This window comes from Nestor notabilis, unplaced genomic scaffold, assembly GCF_000696875.1.
Source record: "Nestor notabilis isolate BGI_N333 unplaced genomic scaffold, ASM69687v1 scaffold1435, whole genome shotgun sequence".
Classification (NCBI taxonomy): Eukaryota; Metazoa; Chordata; class Aves; order Psittaciformes; family Psittacidae; genus Nestor; species Nestor notabilis.
This window is the reverse complement of record NW_009927664.1, coordinates 88,595-112,841: the sequence shown is the minus strand read 5'-3', so window position 1 is coordinate 112,841 and position 24,247 is coordinate 88,595. Positions and strand designations below refer to the sequence as shown.

Genomic DNA, 24,247 nt, shown 5'->3' with positions numbered 1-24,247 from the left:
ATGCCCTGCAACAAGGAAGTTTAAACAGGGCTCTGTTGTGCTCCCATCTTTCTGCATAGCAGGGTGGTAGGGAGAGACAGGCAGCATGGGAAATTTTGCTGACACAATAGTTACATTGTCAGTAATCAATTGGAAAGTTTTGTTGTTCGATGAAATGTATTCCAGTCTATCAAGGATGCTCTTGGCTTCAAGCTGGGTTATTAGAGGATTGAGTGTCTCATAATTTACCTTTTTTTTCCTCGTATGCTTGGCTATTGTTGGCAAAACCAGATCTTTACCTACAGTTCTGCTAGAGCACAGCTAACTTAAAGAAGCTTAAATCATAAATGTTTTTATGGGTATCAATTCTGGGTTTGCTTGTCTATGTTTTAAAAAAGCACTTTTTAAAGAATACAAATTATATTGAGACAGGTGTTTCAAGTGCAAATCTTCTATAACATCCTTTTTCATGCGATGTTTGATCAGTTAACCCTAATTGTAATTTGTTTTGTGGAGGAAGAAGGATGTACACAAATATATACACACGAACACAGCTAGTTCATCTAGTGGTTCCAGGGGTGGGGAAATGAATGTTGTTTCCACCCTGCAATCAGACTTTAGCACTACCCTGCTGGTTATGGCTCCCCAAAGGTGGAGAAAGTGGTAATTCAGCAAGTATTACCTCTGGGATGTAGCAGATCAGCCAGAAAGAAGGCTTTTTATCTCCCCTCCCCATACTCTGCTGCGTTGGGTTCTGCAGAAGGAAAGATTTTGATAAATGTTATAAAATGCCTGGGACGTTATGAGCTTAATTTGTGCTCAGTGCTCAGGTGGGCTTCCTTCAGTCTATTAGACCCCTAACTGGAATACGAAAGGTTTGTCAGGAGTATTTGAGACTTGTATTTGGGATCCACAGCCCTGGAGAGAAGGGCCCTATAGGTGCCCATGCTGCGCAGGTGTACCTAAAAAAGGCAATTTATAAAAGCCTGTAGCTCTAACAGAGCAGCTGAGACAGCGTTCCTGGGGAAAATGCAGGCAGACAAGGGGCAAGGCTTAGCTTGAACAGAAAATACCACTAAAGCTAATTTGGGGCTTTATTGGGCTGCCCCAGTTTCCATGACTGTCCCATCAGTAGCACTCAGGAATGAGCTGGTGACAGTGGCAGTGAGCTCCTGCTGTGGTGAAGCATGGAGCTGTTGCAGGTCTGATCCATCACTGTCATATCCTCTGGGCATGGTTGCTGCAGGGTTAGCAAGGGATGATCTCCCACTTCTTTCAGGTCTAATTTTAACTGTCTCTGATAGAATAACCCTGAGTGGTAACATCTTACATCTCCAGGTACTTTGCATCCCAAAGTAGCCCTTAAAATTAACTATAAATGAGAGCTGTAGGCACCATCCCACATTCTAAGTTATGGCCACTGGACTTGGGGATGGAGGGGCGTATTAGATGTTAAGCCAAGGAGGTATCAAAAATTTTTGGCATTGGGAATAGCCTTGGTTTCAGAGATAAGGGAACAAAGAGCTTAGAGGCAGATGTGAGGCTGAGGAAAGCTCCAGATCAGGATGTGTTTGCCAGTAGAGGCTTTTCTAGGAAAGGAAAGCAAATGGAAAACAATGGAAAAATAAAATTGGAAGGAGCAGCTTGTTACTTAACGGGCAGATATATAAGTAGTTTGTAGGCAATGAGAGGTGAGACAGGCAGGGTTAAGTTTTGTATCTGACCCAGCATGAGGAAAAGAGCTAAAAATAGTGACTTCATGTCTGCTTTAGTAGAGGTAAGCCAGCACTGTGCCCAGAAAGCTGTAATGCAGGTTCCACATGAATGAGATTTTATTCAATGTGCAGGGAGAGGAATCTGGATAAGAGGGAGAGTAGGAGATTTCTGAATGTTAGGCTGAAATTTCATCAGGGATTCTATCACCTGTGAGGGCTTGGCCTCAATGGCGCAATGTTCCTGTTGGCTGATGAAGGCAATCTAACACTGCATTTCCCACTTGGAGGATCCCTGCAGGGAAATCATCTCTGAAAGAAAAATGCTCAGTGATACTGGCTTAGCTCATACTGCTTTCATCCAGCCAGGCTAGGCTTTAAGATTTAGATACTATCAAAAAGGAAAAAGCAACCTAGAAAGGCCCAAATTAGTATTAATCATAGGAGGAAGGAATAGTTAAGCCAGGTTGGTCCTTGTGTGTGGCTTTATTCCCATTTTACACCCTCTGCATCCTCTTTTCCTTGTTCCCCAGCTCTGTCCCATGTCATTCAACACGCTCTTAGGCTGGTCTGAGTCAGTTCTGCCATGATTTTGTTTTTCATTTAGGCAAACACCACATCATGGAGTTACCTCAGCTTGACAGAAAGGGGCACATAATTTTCTGTTATGTTGTTATTGGAGTCCTGCATGCTTCAGCTGGCAAACAGATTGTCAAACATCCTTGAACAATATTTGCTCAGAATGCAAGACAGACAAGAAATCTCATATCTGCTTTTAGAATCAGCTCCTTCCTTATGTGTCTTATTTGGTTTTCTTTGCACACATTTAAGATTTCCTTTGTATTAGACCATATTCAGCGTAAGTTGCTTAGTGGGGTTTGTTGTCCAGTGAGTACTTTCTCATGTTTAAAAGTTGGTTGGATCGAGAGCTGATTTTTCCCCTTATTGCCACCCATTTCCCTTAGTGGTAGTGAATGGAAGTAAATAATAGCTTCTTTGGGGGACGAACATCTCCATCCCCACCCAGAACAGCAATCACCGGTGGGCTGAAAGCCATGTGTGGCAAATAAGTGTTGGGTCAGCGTGTCCCAGTAGCTACCAGCGTATTGTAGGCTGCTCTTAAAGATGCTCTTGAGTCTTTTCATACAGGATGCACATTGCTGTTACTGAAGACAAAGTCTCAGCTGGGAAGCATAATTCACATTGCTGTCCCTGGAGCTGAAATGATGCATGTTGCTGAAATAAAGTTGCATCTCCCTTGGTTACAAGCTGTTGCCTTGTTGGAGTCTGTTTGACCGGACATCTCAGACTCTATGAGATTTCTGTGTGCTCTGCTCTGAACAGAGCTGCAGACAGCAATAGTTTAACTGAATCAGTGTCACTGTTTTAACTCAAATACGAAGTTTAATAAGGGAAAATAATAGCTTAATTTGGAAAGGCATCTTGTAGGCCAGGGGGACTGACCTTGTGTGAGTGACTGCTGCCAAGAGGATTAGAGAGTTGTATGTTGTACTCAGAAATGTACTGTGGACATGCTGAGCTTGGCACAGAAGATAGGAAGAGTGGTCCCTTCAGTCCAATACCTTGTGTGAGCTTCAGACTTTGCAGGAGATTCCTTGGGGAATAATGTGGATCAAAAGAAGGGCTCATTCTTTCACATTACCCTGTAATTTCCTCATACAGTAGCACAGGAGGATCAAAGACTTCTCTGTCCTCTTCTTGTTTTACTGTTAATCCTTGGCACATCTCAGCACTTCCCAGGAGTGTGTCGTGGGCTGTGATGATGATAAGAAAGAAATAAGGACATTGGGTTGTCTGGTTAGGGTGGAATTTTCCTCTGCTTCTCCCCACCAGTCTGTTCTTAGCATCCATACTGTAGTTGTGGATTTTCTAGTTATCCATGGAAAGGCTTAAATCTTTCCAAGCAGCAACTAAACATATCAAGGAAAGGTGAGCAAATAGTTGAGAGGCTTGCAGTTTCTTTTGTGCCCCAGAGATCTGTTGTAAGAGACACCATGTTTTTCAGGAGACTAAGAAGTTGCTTGCTGTTGGGTGGCATTTCCAGCCAAGGCTTGGGCATGGAAGTGTTAATATGGTGAAGGCAATGACCCTCCAGGAACCTGTAGGCTCCTGCTGTCATCAATGTTGTGACCCACTTACAAAGAGCACCTCTGGTCTTGGGCAAATTGAACAGCTTTTGAGGTTACTTTTTTTCCTGACTGGTTGACTCAGGTTTCTAAATCAAATCTCTCTCTTTTCTCTGTCTCTTCAAACAAAGTCACATTTTTCTCTGCCTTGGAACAGTCTCCATGGCAGCTGAAGAGAGCAAGCAAGCTACTTATTGCTGCAGTGCTTACACTTGTAATTTCTATGTTGCTGAGCAGCTCTAGGTTGGCATGCCAATCAACTCTGTGTTTCTGATCAGTGGTCAGTCAGGCTCTAGCATTCTTTACTGTGAGGGTGGTGAGGCAGTGGAACAGGTTGCCCAAAGAAGTGGCTGTGCCGTCCCTGGCAGTTCAAAGCTAGGTTGTCAGGGCCTTGAGCTACCTTGTCTATCGTGAGGTGTCCGTGCCCATGGCAGTAGGGGTTGGAACTAGAAGATCCTTTCCAATCCAAACCATTCTTTGATTCTATGCTTCTATGATTTATTTGAAGGTTTCAATATTTCTTTACTTGATTACTGCTGACCACAACAGTCTATCACAGCCCTTCTTCTTTCCTTCCCATCCTAAGCCTGACCATCGTACTAGAAAGTCTGTTATTTCCTTCAATTCCAAATGAGTTCAGTGCTATGCTCTGGGTTTTTTTAGTATTCCTGGCCTGACGTCTCCTCTCATTATAAATTATTCTGTCTGCTTTGGCTGCATGCTTTTTCTCATTTACATTTAAGCTAATGGAAGAAGAGTTGCTTTTGATTGCATAAGTGAGCTAGATTTTGGGTCAGCATTGGTGTAAAATGAGTTCTGGCTGCATAATGTAAAATATTAGGGATTTTGAGGGTTTTAGTACCTGTAAAGCACTGCAATGACTAGAAAAACTAATATACTTCTTCCCTGCAAGTTGATGAAACTTCTTGATGCATGCATAGAATGTGAAAGGCTCATTACAGGTCTCAACACATGTACTAAAGTGTCTGCAGTAAAATATGTACAAAACAAAAACATTTCAACGTATTTGATGCTGAAGAGAGGAGAAATTAATAGTCACTGTAGACTGATGCATTTATTTTATGTTACCTGTGAGAGCTGTAAAATGAGGTTTAGGCCATGTGCTAGAAGTATACAACAGCTCTTTAGCCCTGTATTGTAGCAGTAGTTTTATCCGATACTTAAATATCTGTAAGTATATAAGGATCTCTGCTGTATTTTAGAATCAGGTACAGATTGAAGATACATTCACATTTAGCCACAGCAGGTATATTTTTTAAAATAAGTGCATTGGACTAGGCCAGAGTTGGTTTTTTTTTCTCTCTTCTTTTTTTACATGTTAAATATGCATATATATTTTTTTTTTCTTTGCAGGAGACATGATCCTTTTGTTCAAAGTATCACATTTATGCTTTGCAGCAATATCGGGTACTTAATTTTATCTGTGTATATATACAAAGGCAAGGAGACTACATCGTTTAAAAATCTCTACAGGGTGTAATTTACTTTTTTTCACTTCTCTGTCATCCTATCTGCTTTTCTTTGCCAGTTTCCAAATTCCTCAGATTCTGCTGATGCTCCTGGGGATCTGCAATGCCTTGTTGGTAGCCCAAGTGGATTGGGTGCAGTTTAGGCTACCAGGCCAAGAGTACATTATGGAAAATCCCTGTTCTGGCACAGCAGCACCTGGATGTTCCTCTGTGCATTGGGTGGCTCTGGTTTGGAGCGGTGATGCCGCTGGGCATGTAAACTTTAGTGCCTGACTGCATGCAAAACCACATGCCAAACCTGGGGAGGCAATCAGACAGCTTTGACCTAAAATATTTTTCTTTTCAGTGCTCCTATTCACTTTCTTGTAAGTTTTCCTTATGTTTTTCTTTTCTGTGGGCCCAGTGCAAAGTCCTACAAGGTCAATGGGTATATTCCTCTGTTTCACAAGTAAAACGTGCTTACATGGCAATGTGGTGGTTTGAACTAGCCATTAACAAGAATAACCTGAAAGCTGACAGATGTAACGCTAGAAATAGATGTTGAAGGTTTTTCCACCTTGGGATTTTGTATTGTTATATGGTCATTAATGCCTTGGGTAAGAGTTTGAAACTATGTCTCACCCAAAGCTAACTGCATGGGAGCTGGTATCCCTTAATATTGCAGAGCCAAACAAATTAGGTTGAATCCTTTTCTGATTTTTGGATGCTCTTCCTTCCTGCTTCTGAGATTTCTGCTGTGACTTTTCAGCTGAGATGATTAGCCACGGCAGTGCCTTCAGGTGGAGATCTTTGACATCTCCTTGAGGTGCTGGGGTGTATGAATGCATATTCAACATCAATACCAGCACCCCAATGTCCTCCCTCAACACAAAACTAGCCTTTGGGACACAGGTGAGGGATGCTTGCATGCCAGGCTTGTTAGGACATTTGTGTGGACTTAAGAGTGTACCAAATTGCCTGTGTCCATAAGTACTGAAGTGTACTATGAAGACCAGAGAAAGTTGAAAATGCTACCCAGTTCATTTCACCTTAAAACACCCTGTGTATTTGCACAGTTTGTTTATTTGTTATAAATCCGCTTTGTTGAAACAAATGTGTTTTTCGTTATATTAACAGCACTCTCATTGTTAAAGCTCTCCGCAGAACATCAGATATTTATGAAACAGATTTAGACACCAATTCTGTAGTTAAGTATTGTTTAGGCAGATCCCTGAGCCAATATGAATACAGCTATTAGAATTGAGCTTTACAAAATATTGACATTTCTCCATAAGTAATAAATAGTTTTGGAAGGGAGCTAAACAGTGTTTTATGGTTTGTCAGGGAAACGGCTTTATTTCTGAAAGTAGCTCAATATTGATATCCTCACAATGGAGTTTTGTCAGCTTCTTAGGATTGGCTTACGTGAAAGACTTTTTTGTCTGTTTACCACAGGCTTGTTCCTTCCCTCCCTTCCAGGGGTGGAAAGCAAATTGCTGGCAGGTGTGGGGAGAGGGTTGAGCTCCAAAACAAAGATGTGGCCAAAAGGCTGAGGCCATGCCTGCCATGTGGTTTACAGGAGGGATCTTGACAACACATCCACACTGAGGTGCACCAGAGCACACTCAAAGGATGAGAAAAGACATGCCTTCTCAGCATATCCCTATTTCTGCTGGTTTCAGTGGTCAGCTCTCTGCATAGTTCAGGCTGGTTTTCTTGTAGGAGCAAGAATAAATAGAAGAAATAAATAACGTAGAAGCCAATGAGTGAAGCAGGTGCTCTGTAGAGAGAAAACACTTTGGCAGCTTTGGAGAAGGATTTTCTTGAATCAGATTTGAAATAACCTGGGTTGTAGCAAGAGGAGAAAATAGATGAGTTTGGTGAAAAACAAAAGGTGATCTTCTGCTGGCAGGTTTATCATTCCTGTGGTTCTAGAGGATACAGTATGGATATAACATCTACTGTACACACAGCAGACCCTGCTTTCAGGTCTCCAGTTCATGTCTGGGAATGCAGGATGATCTGCATGCTAATGAAGTCAGTCCTAATATGTCTTGGAGAAAGAAGAGTGTAAGTAAGCCTAGCTCCATCTTCAATATTTTGTGGTTTATTCCGTTTCCTCTCTTTTATTTCAGCTGACCAGCCCACCTGCAGAATGCAGTTTGTACAGAAAACGTTGGGCTTTGGGGATGATTTAGGCGACCAGCAATGGTATGCAAAACTGGAAGGGACCTCAAATCCCAAGCCTCAGAGCAGCTGAGATCGAGGGACAGTGCACATGGTGTAAGGGGAGATGCATAGTAAATTCAAAAAGCAGCCTATGTGATATTAATCTTACAAACTGGACAGGAGGAAGCAGGACCAGGCAGCTTTCCACCCACCTCTCCCCCTATACCTCTTGCACACTAATCTGTTGTGGGGCCAGGAAGCTCATTTCTTGTAGTTCCAGTGGGTTGTCTCTTTGGGTTCAGTTATACTATGCCCTCTTCCTCAAGATAACAGCATAACACTAACAAGTTTTAAATATTAATACAGAGATCACAGGAGTGTAGCTTAGAAGCACCGAATCACTGAGAATTGGAAAGTCTAATCTGTCCTTTTGAAAGCTGTCCAATTTCTTTTTTATTTACAGCATTTGAACCATTTCACAAATTGGAAAGCAACTATCCAGCCATTTCACAGGCAGATTATGATATGTTTAAAAGAGTCCAAGGCATTTATCCAAATGCAATTGGCCATCTTGCTGACTAACATCTAGATTGGAGATATTACACAGACAGATGAACAGAGGCTATTTGAAGATGATAGTTTTCTCTTATTAAACCTGTGTTTGTAGCTCACAGCTGAAGAAATGTTTTGGATAGTCATATAAGCTGTCTGCGGCCCTCAGAAAATTCTATGGTGTGAATAGTCATTTTATGACTCCTGCGCTTGCTTCCATTCATTGCAAATGCAGAGATCAAGAACTGCTGGAGAAAGACAGTCTCCATCTGGCACTGTCTCTGCAGAGCACATGCAAGTTATACAATTAAAGATGGAAAGTGCAGGCAAAAGGCAGGGAACATACATGAGATGAAGCTACAGACAGGGAAATTTGGTTTTCCCACTTAGCAGCTATATATGTGCTTGTTCTGCATAGAAACTAAAAGATATGTTTCAGGTTGCATGGATAAAACATATATGCGGTTTAATTAAAAGGTTAAAAAAGAAATACAAACCTGGCAATCTCAGCCTCCAGTAAATCTCTTAAAGATGTAAGTGTAGTGCTCACGTGTCTGCACTTTAACATGGTCTGAATAAAAAAACTGACAGCACCTGTTACCGAAATCAAAAGTGATTTCTCTAACAATGGGATACTGGGGAAATCCTACCGGGCTTCTCTTTAATAGAGTTTGAAGGATTCAGGTTGGAAGACAGTGTATAAGATCTGCACCACTGGTTCTGATAGATGTGAACCATGCCAGAGGACAGAGATTGTTTAGGAGGTTAGAAGTTCACTCCATACATTCAGTAATAATATGCAGCTGGTGTGCCCTTAAAAAGAGATCGTAAGCTTTTTTTTTTTCCCTTTGTGAAATAGCATGTGGATTGAAAAAAAATAGTAGTCAGATTTTACACATTGAAGTCCAGAAATTCAAAATAAAAATGTATGACAGCATTTTTGAGAACTAGAGTGATTTGAAGCTAGATTGCCTAAATATAGCTCTTGAACTGCACTCTCAAACATATTAGATTACTCAATTTATAATAAATCCTGATCTACTGTCTATTAGATCAGCTCTTCTGTAATCTTTTCCTGTTTACCATGCCTCCTATGGGGATAGTTCATCTGCATTTCTAAAAGCATTACAGCATGATATTGAATAAAATTCTCAATTTTTGTGTCTTGTGCATGATAGTCCAGTTAAATTTCTGCCTGAACATTCAAAATCAGTTGCAAAATCTGGAAAGAGCAATATGGCATTATTGGATGGGCACCAAAGGATACGAGAGGTTCGCAAAGGTGGATTTGGCAGAGGTCCTGAGTAGGAAAACAGAGTGAAGATTTTAGGAACTGCCTTTTCACAGAAGGCGACCATGGTGAAGACAACAGCTGATGCTCATGTGCTGTACCACTTAATTTCCTGGTATTGCTAGATATGGCAATGTGCTGTAACTCCATGGCAGTGACATTTAAAACATGTTCTGATGTCTCTGAAGTTACCTATTTTAAATGTGATCTCATAATTTCTTGGAGAAGAATGGGTCAGAGAGGGAAAGAAGAAAAGAAAACAGTAGCTTCTTTTATTCAACTGACAGCTAAACTGGGGACCTGACACTAAAAGCCAAAAAACGTATGAAGCGCTTAAACACGCACACACACAGAAGTCCCACAAAAGCAGAAAAGTTGATACGTCACAAAAAAAAAAAAAAAGGTCAGGCTGCTGTTTGGGTTCTTAGTTTTTTATGCAAAACCTGGAAGTTTGCAATAATAGCAAGAATGTTTTTGGCAAAATGACCTTTACATAGCAAACTGGCACATGTAATAAACAGTTGATCATTGTCAGAAATGTAAAGCTTTAATTCAAAGGAGCTCTGCTAAACATATTTTTTTGGCTGTTGGAAATTGGTCCCGTGTGGTGGCTGCTTTGAAAGTATTAATTGTCTTGCTGAGAGTTGTGGTGCAGTGAGAAAGGAAGAGTTGGGGCAGATCGATTGGACGTGAGCCAGTTGCAATGATTATGGACACTTCAGTTCTCAGTCTTTGTTGTTTTATGTTAAATTCTCAAATTGAGATTTAGAGGAAAAAACTCAGGGTCTTAAGTGATTCCAGCTTGAAGTGTATTGAAACCGCTGAGTTTCATGATGTCTTGGACCACCACTGTAGGTTTCCCCCTAGTACAGGGAATTCAACATTTGGCCAAATCCACCACAGCATCAGGCCCAGCAGCATAGTCACGTGTGGGCAGAGTAGCTTTGGGCATAAAAACTGATCCCCTATTGAAAGAGGTTGGAAAAAAATCCAGAAAGGGTTTTTCCATTTGGCAGCAGTCCACAAGGGAATGGACCTTTCTTCTCTCAGATAGATGCAGCATCCTCCTCCTCTGCTATTTCAGACATTGGGTAAGAGGGAGAAAAAAGAAGAGCTATGTGTCTATTCCATTGTTGAAGACAACATGCCACGTTGAACACTCTGGGGCTATCGCTTATCTAACTTTTTCTCCCCACCAATGGTTTTTGCAAGTCTTTTGTCAGTCAATAAAGCTGCAACAACAAAAACCACAACTCCAACCTCTCCAAAAGCAGTGCGTGAACTTCTACGTTCACACACAATTCTGACTCAGCTTCCCCGGATAATGGCATGTGTGAGTACAGGGGAGAGCTGTTTGATGTGAAACCTGCAGTAAAAATTAATCAGTTTCTCTCAAACACGTGGAAGGAGCTGTACATAATTTAGGGGCTAATCTTACCTTTTTGATTCTCTGGCCCACAGCTCCTGGATGGCACTGGCATGTGGCTTTTGGTCTTCCAGCAGACAACCATCAAGAAATGATTTTGCAGGGTGATGTCTTTTGCAGCACAGACTCAGTAAAATGTTGCAGTCCACCTGTGTTTTAACAATTGTGTTGATGGATACCTGTTTATGCAGCTCTTAGGGATGGTCCTGCGTGTGCAAAGCTCAACCTACATGCTTCTTGACTTCAGTCATCCTTTTCTGTCATCTTACAGTGAGTTCAGTGAAAGGCACCCCCCCAAATAAAAGGCCAAGCAAAAATTGGAATATATTTATTTTCAAATAATAATTCTTTTCTAGGGAGTTTCAGAAAATGTTCTGAAATGCTTTTGAAAATGCTTGTAGAGAACTAATTCCCATGAGATATGTTTATGTGACAGGGAAGAGAAAAACAGCTGTGATATAATCCTCCAACTGTATTAGGTTTGGGTTTTTTTTGTGCTGCTTCTTTCAAGACTTGCCTAAACCTTATTTGCTATGTAAATATGACTTGTACCTTCTTTCAGTAAAAGAAGTGATAAAAAGGGATGCTGTAAGCAAAGGATGTGGTTGACAAATATGAAAAGGGCAAAACCAGCAGAGAGGTAGGGAGGTACCTTCAAGTTCTGTGTTTTCCGCAGCCTTTCAGAAACCAGCAATGCTCTATTTGTCTTAGCACAACAGCAACATGTGTAAATTGTGAATGCAGCCTAGATGTGCTCAAGAGGGATTGCTGTATCCAAGTGATTGAGATGCTGAACTCCTTGGATTAGTTGTACCTCAGTTGCTTGAGCATTGTACCAACTGCAGCGCAGGGAGCAGGCACGGGCTTTTGGCCACTGGCACCCCAGCACATCTGCTTAAGCATCAGGCTCAGGAGCACAGAACTTGCTGGACAGTGAAGTCATCATGGTTTGCTTGGACCTTTTGCATGAAACTTGGAGGGCAGCCTCTCTTTCCAGTTATATGAGCAAACGCTGGCTCATAGCCATCAGGCTAAACCTTTGGATTGCAACCTCCAGGGGAAAGCCTGACAGATGTCTTCTGTCACCTGTTACCTAGCAAAAGCCAGTGAACCTTACCCAGGAAATCTTGTCTGCAATTTCTGCTTGAGGGGCAGCTAGTTATCTTCATTCATTGGACAGAAAATGCATGACGTCTCTTAAGTGTTTTCAGTTATTGAATACACTGGGTCACAGGCTGGATATTTAGGTGCCAGAAGAAAACTATGAGAGAAAAGGTAGCTTAGTAGTGATCACAAGTAGCCTTGCTTGAAATCAAAGCTGCTTTTGCAATAAGAAAACACTAGCCAGAGTCACCTGGGAAAGCAGTCTCCCATGTCTGGGAGCACCAGGAAGAGGTGGGCAGAGTAGAAGGTAAGATGATATGTGGGCTAGATTTTCCTGGTAGCAGATATGAAGTGCTGGTCTTAGGCCAGTAGTGCACTTGTTATGGTAAGCCAGGAAAGGGGAAAACAAGGACCTGGGGGAGGAGGAGAGGAAGACAGGCAGATTTTTCTCTAGGAGCAAATCCCTCCCATGATTTTCCTTCCACCAGAATTTCTCCTCCAGGAGCCTGAGTTGTGCGTAAAAGTTGGGAAATAAAAGGAAGAAGAGAAAAAACTAACAATTTCTTTTTCTTGCTAGCCAATATGTTGGGAGTAGAGCTGTTCCTCTGGGAGTTGCAATTACTCCCCTGCGGATGCTGGAAATGTTTTGAGGTTTTTTTTTACTTATAGCTGGCGCTCTAGGCTGAATGATGGCAAAACTTAGCCTTCTGCTATTAGTGCCAGCTCTCTAGATAGAGCAGGGAAGAAAAAAAGTGAAATACCACTTTGGGGTGTTTCTTATGAAGAGATGTTTCCACAGCCACAATTCACATCCTTGGTAGTACTGTGAAAACACCTATCATAGAATCATAGAATAGTTAGGGTATCGCAGTGCTGTACGTCATGGAATGGAAGTCTGCAAAGTCTTGGATTTGAAGCCTAGGAGTAAAAACTGAGTCTTACCCAAAAGCTGTCTGGAAAGTCTTGATATAGCAATGCATGGTAAAAAACAAGTAGTAAAAGTAAAATAACCAAGATTATACATTTTTAGTTGTAATAGTGTTGATGATTTTTAAAGGTTAGTGCTTGCCTATAAGCAAAGATTGTATTATGAAGTATTATCTGAAGAATCCTTCTGTTAAAGTGCTGCTGCAATGCTGCTTTACCTGAGTTAAAAATTCACAGTTTATTGGCAGCCCAAGTTAAGCTGGAGGTTTGATCTCTGTTCTGTGCTGTAGGATTTAGGTAATTTTGCACAGATTGCAGTCTTCTCTTCATGGTTTTGCTTGGATTTGAGAATCATTTATATGTAAATGATCCTGATGTCTTGTTCTTCCCCTTCTTACCAATTAACTTTGTTTTAAAGCACACGGTTCTGTGAGGAAAATCAGCAAGCGGTGCTGCCTGGGGCAGGTGAAGCTGGGTGGTGTTAGCATGGTGATCATGTTTGCTGGAGCTCATTACCAAATTGACTTGCTGCATAATCAGACCTTTGAACTGAGTTCAGTGGTATCCCATTCATCTCACTCCGTTAGGCCACTTCATGGCAGCTTTTATGTCTTCTTATAATTTGTCCTATGTAAATAGCCAAGGTGTTTATTATTAAAAGCAGCAAGAAAGCCCAGTTGAACAAGAAAAATCTTGGAAGAATATGCCCTCAAAGAGATTTCAACTCTAGTGCCAAGGGGTTTATTAAAGATAGAACAACTCTCTTTTTGTGGCAGAAGGAAAATGCCATTAAATCCCTTTGCCTTGCTGCTACAGTACACTTGCCAGAGCTACTCCAAAAACAACATGCCAAGAGATATTGAATGATCGTCAATGAAAACTAGACTCAAAAATGCAGTACCCCTGTGTGTGGATCAAGGGGAACACCAGGGTGCTCAGTATATGTTTCTATATGCTCACAAATATCTCTAAGAATTATTTTAAGGAGGGATTTGCTAGTTTTGGCTTTGCAACTAAATCTGCTTTATCTGCTTGGTACCTCTGCCTGTAGTGTACAAGCATAGGTTGTTTTGCAAATGGAAAAGAACTTGTTATTGCACAAGTAAATGGGAGAATTTACAGGTTGTATTACTATGAAGGAATAAAATATATACTCATGTACCTGCTGTTGTAAAACAGATAATATCTGCAAAAGTTCTCCACAACTTCTTGTTCTTGTTGATCTAGCACAACTTTGAGCAAAAACTGGAAGAAATCTGTCGATGTCTGTAGGAGTTTGCATTGTACTTGTTGGAGTTCATTCAAACTCAGGGTTCATAATGGAAGGGAGGTGGCATGAGAAGGCTGGAAAATCTGATCAACGAGCTTGGGAGACTTGATTTCAGATCAGTGTCTTGGCGCTCAGGTGGGTTAGTGCCTGTTGCGCTATTGCTCACCTTTTTGAGGCTGGTTTTTTTTTCCCCAAGGACAGTAGAGCTCAGATTTTTAAACTGAATATTTTCTTGAAAAATACTGATCCCTCAGAAAATTATGTGTATGATGCTGCTGAATTTTAAAGTTTGAGGAGAGGTTGTCTCAGGCTTGGAGTAAAATTACCTAAAACTGGAGGAAGTGTGTGTTTCAACTGCTGTGTTATTGATTACTCTGGGGCAGAATTGCTCACAGCACCATGGACTTAAATTACTTAAATAACGAAACCCTCTATTTTACACTAAAGGCAGGCCTCTCTATGTTTGAAATAGATCGGCTTGAGTGAACTCCAGTGACAGGAATATCGTTATATGTATACATTATAATATTATACTAATAACATTATAATATTATGCTAATAACATTATAATATTATACTAATATTGCAGAAATAGTGAGTGTGGTTGTCTTCACTGGACCTAGAAGAGAGGACAGTCTCCACTCTCAGGAGCTTGCAGGCTAAGCATGCTCACACAGCCGGATAGTTAAGAGGCTGGTCCTTGGGGGGACAGGGTGATTCTCACATTTTAATTTCTGGTTAGGCTGGAGCTCACACTTGGCTGTCTTTAATGTAGAAACTCCAGTTCGTGTTGCTGGACATGGAGCAACTGTGACTTTGAATGCTCAAAGAAGTGGGATGGTAGGGAAATGTGGTATGGGAATTAAAGAGAGAATAGTATCAGACAAGGATCAGACAAGCCTGTTCATATGGCTTCCTTGCCTGCCTTTCCCAGGCAGCCCCAGTGCTTCCCCAGGCAGAGATTGAGAGGGCACTTGTAAATATCTGGCACTTAATTGGAGTAAAAGCGTTACATTGAGAGAAGCAGGAGGGAGAGGCAAAGGAGATGGGAGAAGCAGGCTTCTTCACAAGCTGTGCACAGCTTGGGTGATGGAGGAGCAATTGGAGGTCACCAACCTCAGTTTCTGCACCTGAGATTTCAGGTCAAGCCATAAAGAAATCCCTATGAAGCTCCAGTGTATGCAAGCACCTTGGTCTAAATAGGAGGCAAATTACGGTAATTATAAGGTAGGCATCCTTCAGTATTCGCCACATGCAGTATTAAGGGAAGCTATTGCAGAATGTTTGTAGGTTATAGGATGGAGGATGTGTTTGTAGGATGGGTTAATGCATTTCTAAAGCAGGTTCCCCATCTCTTGCTGTTTTACTGCTCATAGCAGGTTTTAAATTAAATAGCCTGTTGAGCATTAAACTCTGGAGGATTGGCTGGGCTGACATGCACCTTTGCATCTGCCACGTGGCCTGCAGCTCAAGGGGCCAAGCACTGCTGTTCAGATGAAGCAGCAAAGCATGAACCTGAGAGAAAATGAACAGCTTGCTCTAGAGAAGAGTCTTGCGTTCATCCCTTTGTGTACTGCTGTTTTGGGAATGGATTTGTGGTATGGGGCTTTTTTTATTACACCATGGAAAATATTTTTCTGTCCAAGCCAGCTGGGTCTTCAGTAACACTAAAAAATTAAAAGCACTTCTGTGCTAGGTGTTCCCTAAAAGATGGAAAATAAGATTTTTGCATTAAAATGCCAGGAAGAAAAATGGTGAGGGCATAAAGTGCTGCTTTACTTTTATCAGATGCTAGTGCTTCTGGAAAATCGGTTGTGCTCCAGCAGTCATTATCCCCCTGTGTGCTTCTCTCTCTTTGTACTCCAGCCTCGATCTGAAAGGTGGCTGTGCAGCAAGCCTCGAGTTAGCTGTAGTTCTAACGACACCCCACGGGCCACCGCAGTCAGCAGAGGGGGCATCCTTGGGACCTAGGCTTGGGTCCCTGTTTTCCTTCTCTTTAATCAGCTATGCCTTTGTTTCAGGAGTGTCAACATCAGGGGCTCTAAGCCCGGGGAGCACCACAGCCAGCACTACAGCACGGATGGTCACCAGCAGCAGCAGCCGCCCCACCACCACCTCGGCCTCAGGCAGGAGGAACAGGAGCACCAGCACGCCATCGCCTATGGCTGACGTCCCCGATGAAATGACCACGCACCTCCCACCTGCTTCCTCCCAGCTGCCACCAGCTGGTGCAGAGAGCTGCGATCCCATGGAAGCCCGTGATATTATGTGGTCTCGAACTCGTCAGGGCCAGGTGGCAAAGCAGCCGTGTCCTATGGGCTCGATAGGTGAGTTGAGGGCTGGGAGGACACAGCAAGCTGTCTCCGTTTGCCCATGCGACACTGTGAGTGTGCAGCCAGGTTGCTCCAGGCCTCTGTGGCACATGTGCTTCCCTCAGTGGATCGTACTGATGCCTTCTCTCAGGTCTGCATTGCTTTGGTGAGTTGTGGCAAGCAGCTGTCTGGGGCCAAAGCCTTAATACATGGAGCACATTTTGCAGGATCTTTAGCATCCCAAGCTCTGTCCAAAAGAGAGTAAAGCTAATGACCTTGTGGGGTTGAGCTTGATGTGCTGTAAGAGCTTCTGCTTCCAGAAGTTATGTACAATATGCCTGCTGTCTCTGGTTTTGCCTGTATTTGTAGATCCTGGGCTCAAGATTTGCTTGATTGAGGGTGGAGGAGGGAGTAGGAGGAAATAAACAAAACTTACATTTTGAAGATCTTTGCTGCACTGTTTGCGTTGTGGCCAGCATTTTGGAGCGCTCCTAAACCAGTGTGAGTGATTTTTCAGACCGCAGACAGCATCCAGTGTGATCAGCAGGGAAAGCAGGGGAGGAAACAAAGCCAAGTCTTTCAAAATGGTTTATTCCTTATTGGATTTTTCTCCTTTTCTTCTACTCTTCCCCCCAGTTGTTTTCTTCCAAAAAATTGCTTTTGGAAATTCTCTGTCCAAATGAAAATATAGTCAAATAAAGAATGGGGTTTGGCATATGGTTTAGTTTGCCAAATTTTAACAAATGCAGTTTTCTAAAAGTACTTATTTTTCAAGTGAGTCTTGATGTCCAGCTGAAAACCTGCTTGCCAAGAAGAAATCAGAAGTTGGAGAAAATGTGTGAAAATAAGGGAAGGAGGGATCTGGCTTGCAGAGGAGACTCTCTTAATTCTCTGCTCCATTGCCCTGGAGAGCCGTTTACACCTTGGTATATGAATGCTGACTCTCTGTTGAATTTGGAGAGGTCACGCTGATAAAAAAATATGTGTTAAAGTATGAGAGGCATGGGAAGACATCAGTCATGAGAATAGGTAAAGACCATTTTTGCTACCTTTCCAGCCCCACTTGGTAAATTTAACGCCAAAAGTATTATGTGTTTTCCAGAGAGGGGAAAGTAGACTCTGAACTGAAACTGTGGAAAGGAATGGAGAGGAGAGGAGAGGAGAGGAGAGGAGAGGAGAGGAGAGGAGAGGAGAGGAGAGAAGAGAAGAGAAGAGGAGAGAAGAGGAGAGAAGAGGAAAAGGAAGGCTGGATGCAGGGAGCCCTTTCCTAGGCACGAGAGCTGGGTGAAAATAGCTAAGGAAAAAAGACGATAACCCAACCTGTTGGTAGGGGATGTTAAGAAGCCTTCCCATCTCTAATTTCAGTGATTCATTTGACTTGTTAAAAGCTGTGGTGTATTAACAGTGAGCTGCTTCCAACTCCCTTTGAAGGCATAAGCCAACTCTCACTGGTTTCAGTTGGTGCTTCCATCAGACCTAGCCTTGTAATTCACTCGTCTGCTGAATAGTTTGGCTCTGCACTTTGTATAATGCAGACTCTAGACTACATGTTCAGGCTTTCTTTCCTTTTAAAGATCTTTAACTGCACCGTTTCAGATGCATTTCTCTTTGCCTGGAAGGGCCTGAGGTGCTCTGCTGTCTTTTGCAGCAGGGATCTGGGGTGGCCGTTGCCAAAGAAAACTCTCCTGTGAAGTCCCTCTTGACAGCAGGGAGTGGACAGTAAAGCCCAGTGTTACATCTTGGCATTCATAGTGTTTAAACTTTTGTGTGTTTCCACCCAAATGGTTCAATGATGATTCAGAGCAGTAAATCCTACATAAAGCAGCATGGAAGTTGAGGCACAGGGTCTGATCCCAGGGCACCAGCTGTGGGACAGACCACTTGAGGTGCTGGCTCAGTGTTTGAGATACAGCTTTGATTTCTTAGTCCCTAGCATCTTTCCTGCCTGGCCTAAAGGCAAAAACCTCTGTCCATAGTCTCTGGCAAAATGGAGATAATATCCTTGTGCTAACTCATGGGTCTTTTTATGTCTTAGGGATAAGACGATGTGAGACTAGGACACTGAAATGACTCAGAAGGGTCCTAGTGAGATCCTAAGCACTAATAAGCTCCCAGGCTTTGCGTGAAGTATCCATCATTGCGAACTAAAGCCTGTGACATGGGGTCCTGGGGGCAAATGCAACTGATAACACTGAACACAGTGGCTTTCCTTTTCCAGGTGTTGCAACATTCCGGTGTCTTGCGCCAGATGGGATCTGGGATCCCCAAGGACCTGATCTCAGCAACTGTTCTTCTCCGTGGATCAACCACATTACTCAGAAGGTAAAACCCTTCCCATGTTGACCACACTGAGCCTATGCACTGACCTTCCTGAGCTCCCTGGTTGTTTTCACAACAGGGAACCCAAAGTGACCGACACATAAAGCGTGAGCCATATGAGGTAATGAGGAATTGCAGGGAGAAAGCAAGATTGTAAATATCTGTTGGAAATTAATTCAAAGAGGGTGAGGGAAAGGCAAAGGAGAGGGACTGGAGAGCAGAAAGAGACTAGAGTGAGCGGCAGTTCTTGTTTGTGTCAAGAGAAGGAGGAAAAGAGTGGAGGAGGTGGGTGGTCATGTGGAAAATACCAACTTATTGCAGAAGGAAACTTTCCCTTTCATGCATCCCCAAGGATTTTCTCATGCCACGCAAGCACAGGATAAACCCTGTAGTTGAGAAATCTTTACCAAAGAAAGGCAGGCTCGATATGAAATGTTTGCGTTGCACTTCTGACTTTCTGTTTTTAACTTCTGCCCAAATTGTAAAGGAACTGATGGAATAGAAAACAATGCTGCAGTAATGCATATCTTTTGACTCTTAAGTCCCTTGATGAATGTTTTGTAGCACTTCATCATTTATCAGTGTTAAAAGTGCATTAACATGTGACAATAGAAGTTCAAGACAAGCAGAGCTTATTTGATAGCAATATGTTGAACGTTTTTGTTATTAATGCACAGTGGTGCTTTCAGCTGATTTCGTTACAAACGGAGACCAGATGTGTGTTTACGCCACAGAGTCTGTGGGCTGAATCCTTATTACTGCAATCTGTGGGGATTTATTCGCTCCCTTAGCCAGAGTGAGCGAGTCCCATCATCACAGGCTAGCTGTGCTGCTGTGTGGGAGCAGCACTGCACTCCCAGAGAGACAGTGCTTGCTGGCGAACATGATGGGGTGACCCTACAAACAAGACTCTCTGGCTTTCTCCTCCCTGTTCCCCATCTTAACTGAGGTGCAACAACCTGTGAATCTCTAGCACATACACCGCTGATCATCCCTGTATCGCATCATCTATATTTATACCTATCCCTCCCCAAAGACAAGGGAAGATATCAATTAACATGGGACTGCTGTGACATGGCACAGCCATTACAAAGCCTGTGGTCCTTCTGTCCCATGTGGGAGGGTGGGCAGCTTTCCTGCCATACACTCAGCTAGCTGGTTAATAAAAACTGCCTTTGCTGGTATTAGCAGCCATGCAGCTCTTGTTTTATGACCCACATACTTATCCTGGAGGGGTTAATATTACTTACTCTAGCCATAATTCACAAAGGCAGCTGGGAGACCTCTTGCTGCTCAGTGAAGATGTCTAGGCCGTTAACCATTAGCAGAGGGGAATAATAGCCTGCACTGATGAAATCTCCATCAAGGTTAGGCTTATTTTATTTGAAACCCCAGCTATCATTTGCGTAAGAAATGAGCCCCATTTAATTTGCTATGCGCTTTCAAAGCAGGCTAAAATTGGAAGCCAGGTTTTCAGAAATTCCGGGCAGGTTAAAATTGGGACTGGAGATAGCCATTTTGTTTTAATTGTTATTATTTTTCTGGAGAAATTTAGTTATGTTCAGCTTTGGGAAGCTTTCACCAGTTGGTGGGAAGACTATAGGGATCTGCCAAATGACTCTGGGATCCACTGGGATCTTGGAATATGTGGACCAACCTCTATTGAGAGCTGCTACAAAAACATCAAGACTTTCCAGGAATGATTTTTGAGAGGAAAGCCCTGCCAGGCTTGCCCAGGGGCTTATGCTGGGGTTTGCATTCAATAAGATACTTATAGCAAACACAGTTCTAAGTTACTAATGAAATAATCGATATCCACTTGGTTTCCCTGCCCAAGCAAGAGGCTTGGAAATCATCACTGTGCTTAAGACTGATTCATCCATAAATTAGGCACTTGTTTCTCGTGTCCTTGCTGTGGATGAGACACTTCCCTGCCCCAAGCTTGTAGACTTTTTCCAGCACCTATCTAATGCTGAAGAACAAGCCTTCCTCCTCTCAGCAAAGCCAGCTCCACTTCTTGCTGCTGTGGGAGCATCTAGAAGAAGCTGTAAGCCAGCCATACTTCGGGGGTGGTCACACCCTGCAGCTCAGCTCTCCTGCATCGCTAGTGCTTGAGTCCTCCTTGGCCACCTATCCCATAGCATCCGGAGCTGCAGCACAGCTTACAAAATGGCTAGAAATGCTTCTTTGTCAGGCAGGGTTCATACCTGCTCAGTATGTCTCCGTTCCTAGTCTGATTTGTCTCCCAAAAATACGCTCTTCTATCACCTGCTGGGACCAAGCTGCTCAGGAAGAAGGGTGATGGGTCCCCTGGAGGGATTTCAGCTAAGCCAGAGAGGATGGTAGGGGAAATGCTGTGCTTGCTTTCATATCTCTCTAGGTGAAGTAAGGATTATTACTTGCTGCTTTTCTTTCTCCTGCTGTGCTCAAACCGTAAGTTGGGTGTTTGCCTGCTTGCATCATGGTATTAGGTTTTACAACCCTCTATTAGCTTCCATTAGAGTTATTGTGCTTGATGGAAGATCAGAACAAATGTCCGCTTCAGCAATTCATTGGCCTCCTGACATTTACTTTAACTTTATTGTTGGTGCCTACTATGCCCTTGTAACATAGCAGGAGAATAAACTTGCCAGTGCGATTGAATTATGCACTGCTACCTGGGTTATTTCTAAAGTCAAGCAGTAAAAGGAAGCAAAAAGGTCAGTTTTAGATACATTGCTTCGTCCTGATCATGAGGTCATACATTCAGTCTCAGCCTGTTTGTTTTACCTCTTGCTTTCATCACTACTGTCCTTAGTGCAGTGTGTGACTTGCCTGAAAATAACTTTTCCTTGCTCCAGCTTTCAGTTGTTGGTGCTTCCTAGGAGGAGAGGCACCACTACGCTCTGCTTCAAGCCCCTGAAAGAGAGGAGGCAGAGCAGAAAGTGTTGTGTTCTTCATGAATGCATAAAAAGCCTCAAACTTTGCCATCCATGAAGCACGTGCCATCCATGTTCATGCAGCCCTCCTGAACAGCCTAGATGATATAGTCGCAAAGAACAGAAAAACCTTAGGGTTCAAAGTACCTTTATCAGGTTTTGTAGATCTGCTAGGTTGTGCCTGGCAGAGGGAGTGGAGTTTTGTGGAGGACATCACCACACGATCGTGTCCAGGCCTGAGGGTGAAGTTACAGTCCTGATGACACCACAGTGAAATCCTCCATCCAGGTTGCTTTTGACAGTATGTTTTCAGAGTGCCATCATGTACTGGATGGAGCAGATGCTATAGTTGATGGGTTGATAAAGGGACATTAAATGCAGTTTAAATTGTTTGAATACCATAGTTTCAAAACCACTTTTTCAGTGTTCTCTAGTTCAGAGGTACTGTGTGAAGAGCAGCAGTCAAATTTGGTTCGATAACTAGTATTTATAACTAGTTAGTTATATCCTTAGGTATTATCCAATAAAAGAAAAAAGTAAAGTTGAATGGAACAGGATGCTTATTGTCCAAAAAAAGAGAATGGTAGATATGTTCTCTTTTCTATGAATGTACACATGTATAATGGAACCTCCGCCAGTGAAAGAAAATAGCCATGAAGGCTTTACAATGTCAGAAGGTAGCCCACAGCCCCTTTTTCAGCCTTGCTACCTGACTGCTGGCAGGCGATGGTGCCTGATAAAACCTGTCAGATGTTTGGCCCTCCAGAAAATAGCATCAGCTCCATGGCCTTTCCAGCTGACTGGTCCATCTATATATCACTGTTTTTAAAAATCCTGGTTCAGTCTTTCATGCTGTCTTTTGGTGGTTTTTTTCATATCAGTCAGCCTCAGGCTGCAGGAAAATATTTTTGCCTTTATGACCACTAGTGTTTCAGCACATTTGCTCCCTTCCCAGCATCTTTCTTATTTCTTCCGAATTTTCTTCCCTAAATACTTTTTTCCTTCAATTTTTCTCATTTTTATTCTTCTGACCTCTTCTGCAGTCATTTCCCTCTGAGAAAGGAAGGGCTGAAACAGTGAGTGATGCTATATGGGAGAGTCATTGTTAGTCTTTCCAGAAAAGGTTCCCTGCTTCTGTTCCTTGGCATATATGAAACAGGCAGGAACATATGCCCTCTTCAACAACTATTATTTCACAGTCTTTCCATTCATAAGAAGATGCAAGATAATGGTACAAACTTGGAAAATACTAGCAAAATGCTGCACAACATGATTTCAGGTATGCTCATTTGTAAATCTGGCCTGAATTCTGCCAGTATGCTCAAATGGAAGAAGTAAGCAAATTTTTTGACAGAGCTAGAAAACTGGATTTTGTGCGTTGGCATTTTTGTCAAGGAACATTTTTTTCTTTCCTTCAGATTAGCATTCCAAGACTAGATTTAATCAATTTGTAAGAGGGAAAATAAAAATCGCCCAAACCAACCAGAAACCCAATTTATTTTGAACAGATTATTTTATTTTATCCCGGAATCCTTTTTCTCGTTTGTCTTTAAGTCTAATTTTTTCATAGCCAAGATAGAAAATTAAAAAAAAAACCCCAAACCCTAAATTAGAGAGAAATGCATTATTTTTAACTCCCTTTGTTGTTTATGAACCTCTAAGTAGAAAGCCCAGTTAATTGCACATTTTTTCCTTACTTCTTGCTGACCTGTTACTGACAGCATGACCCTGCAAAGATTTTGCCTGTGTTCCTATCTGATGAGGAAGGTTTGGAGAGGTGCTATATAGAATGGAAATAAGTTAGTAATGCGTCCTTTTGGGCAGCAGTGAGCTTTGCTGAGCATTATGTAGAATTACTCAACAAAGGGCCTCAATCCTGTTGTTGTAAGAGACCAGACATATATCTTTGGCCTGGACTATTCAGCCAGCATTTGGGACTTGTAGCAGAAGCTGGATTTGGTGGGTTTGCATAGGAGATACCTTCAGTGGAAAATGATCAAAAGAACTGGGGAAATTAGCATTAAGATGTCGTATGGCCATCATTTCGGATACCCCTCTCATTATGCACAGAGGCAGAATGGAGTGTCTCAGCACTGTTGCAGTGACTTGTAACTGCTTTTTCTGGTGATAATGAATAAGTCTGGAAATGAGTGTCAGTGCTAGGAAGCAGCTTCATCATCTGTCAACTAGACACGTTGTCCCAAGGGAATGGCACATCTCTGTGTTTTCAGGAAACCTGGGTGTACTAAATGAGTTTGGGTAAATACTTCTATGTCCCCAGAGTTCACAGATTTTGAACTTTAATGTGCCTTTTCTCAGGCATTTCTTCCATTGTTGCCTGTATTTGGGGTGTTTACTTGGTCACACTAGAATTCCTCTGATTTGCAGATTTTAAAATTAGTCCAAGATAAAAGGAAAAGGATTATTAATGACCAACCCACACCATTTTTGTAGACAGGTAGGAAGAACAGCAGCCTGCAGTTAAATGCAACCAGAAACATATTACAGGGGAAGAAAACTCTTGGGCTTGCCTACATGGGAACTGACCAATTTACTCTGTATGCTAGTTGGCATAGGTGCATAGTCCAAGAGAAAATGTATGCACCAAATACTGGGTAGAAGGGGATTTTTTCTAATATATTTGTAATAAAC

The 24,247-nt window shown here is 42.4% G+C and overlaps 1 protein-coding gene across 1 annotated transcript in view; it reads left to right on the top strand.

The window, feature by feature from the left end:
• Window positions 1–24,247, top strand: part of LOC104405414 (latrophilin-3-like) — a gene marked incomplete at its 5' end in the record, with an annotated part of 262,781 nt that overhangs the window by 150,138 nt on the left and 88,396 nt on the right. Inside the window, 2 exon segments of the mRNA XM_010014137.1 lie at window positions 16,068–16,373; window positions 18,577–18,680. Coding sequence (XP_010012439.1) covers window positions 16,068–16,373; window positions 18,577–18,680 — 410 coding nt within the window.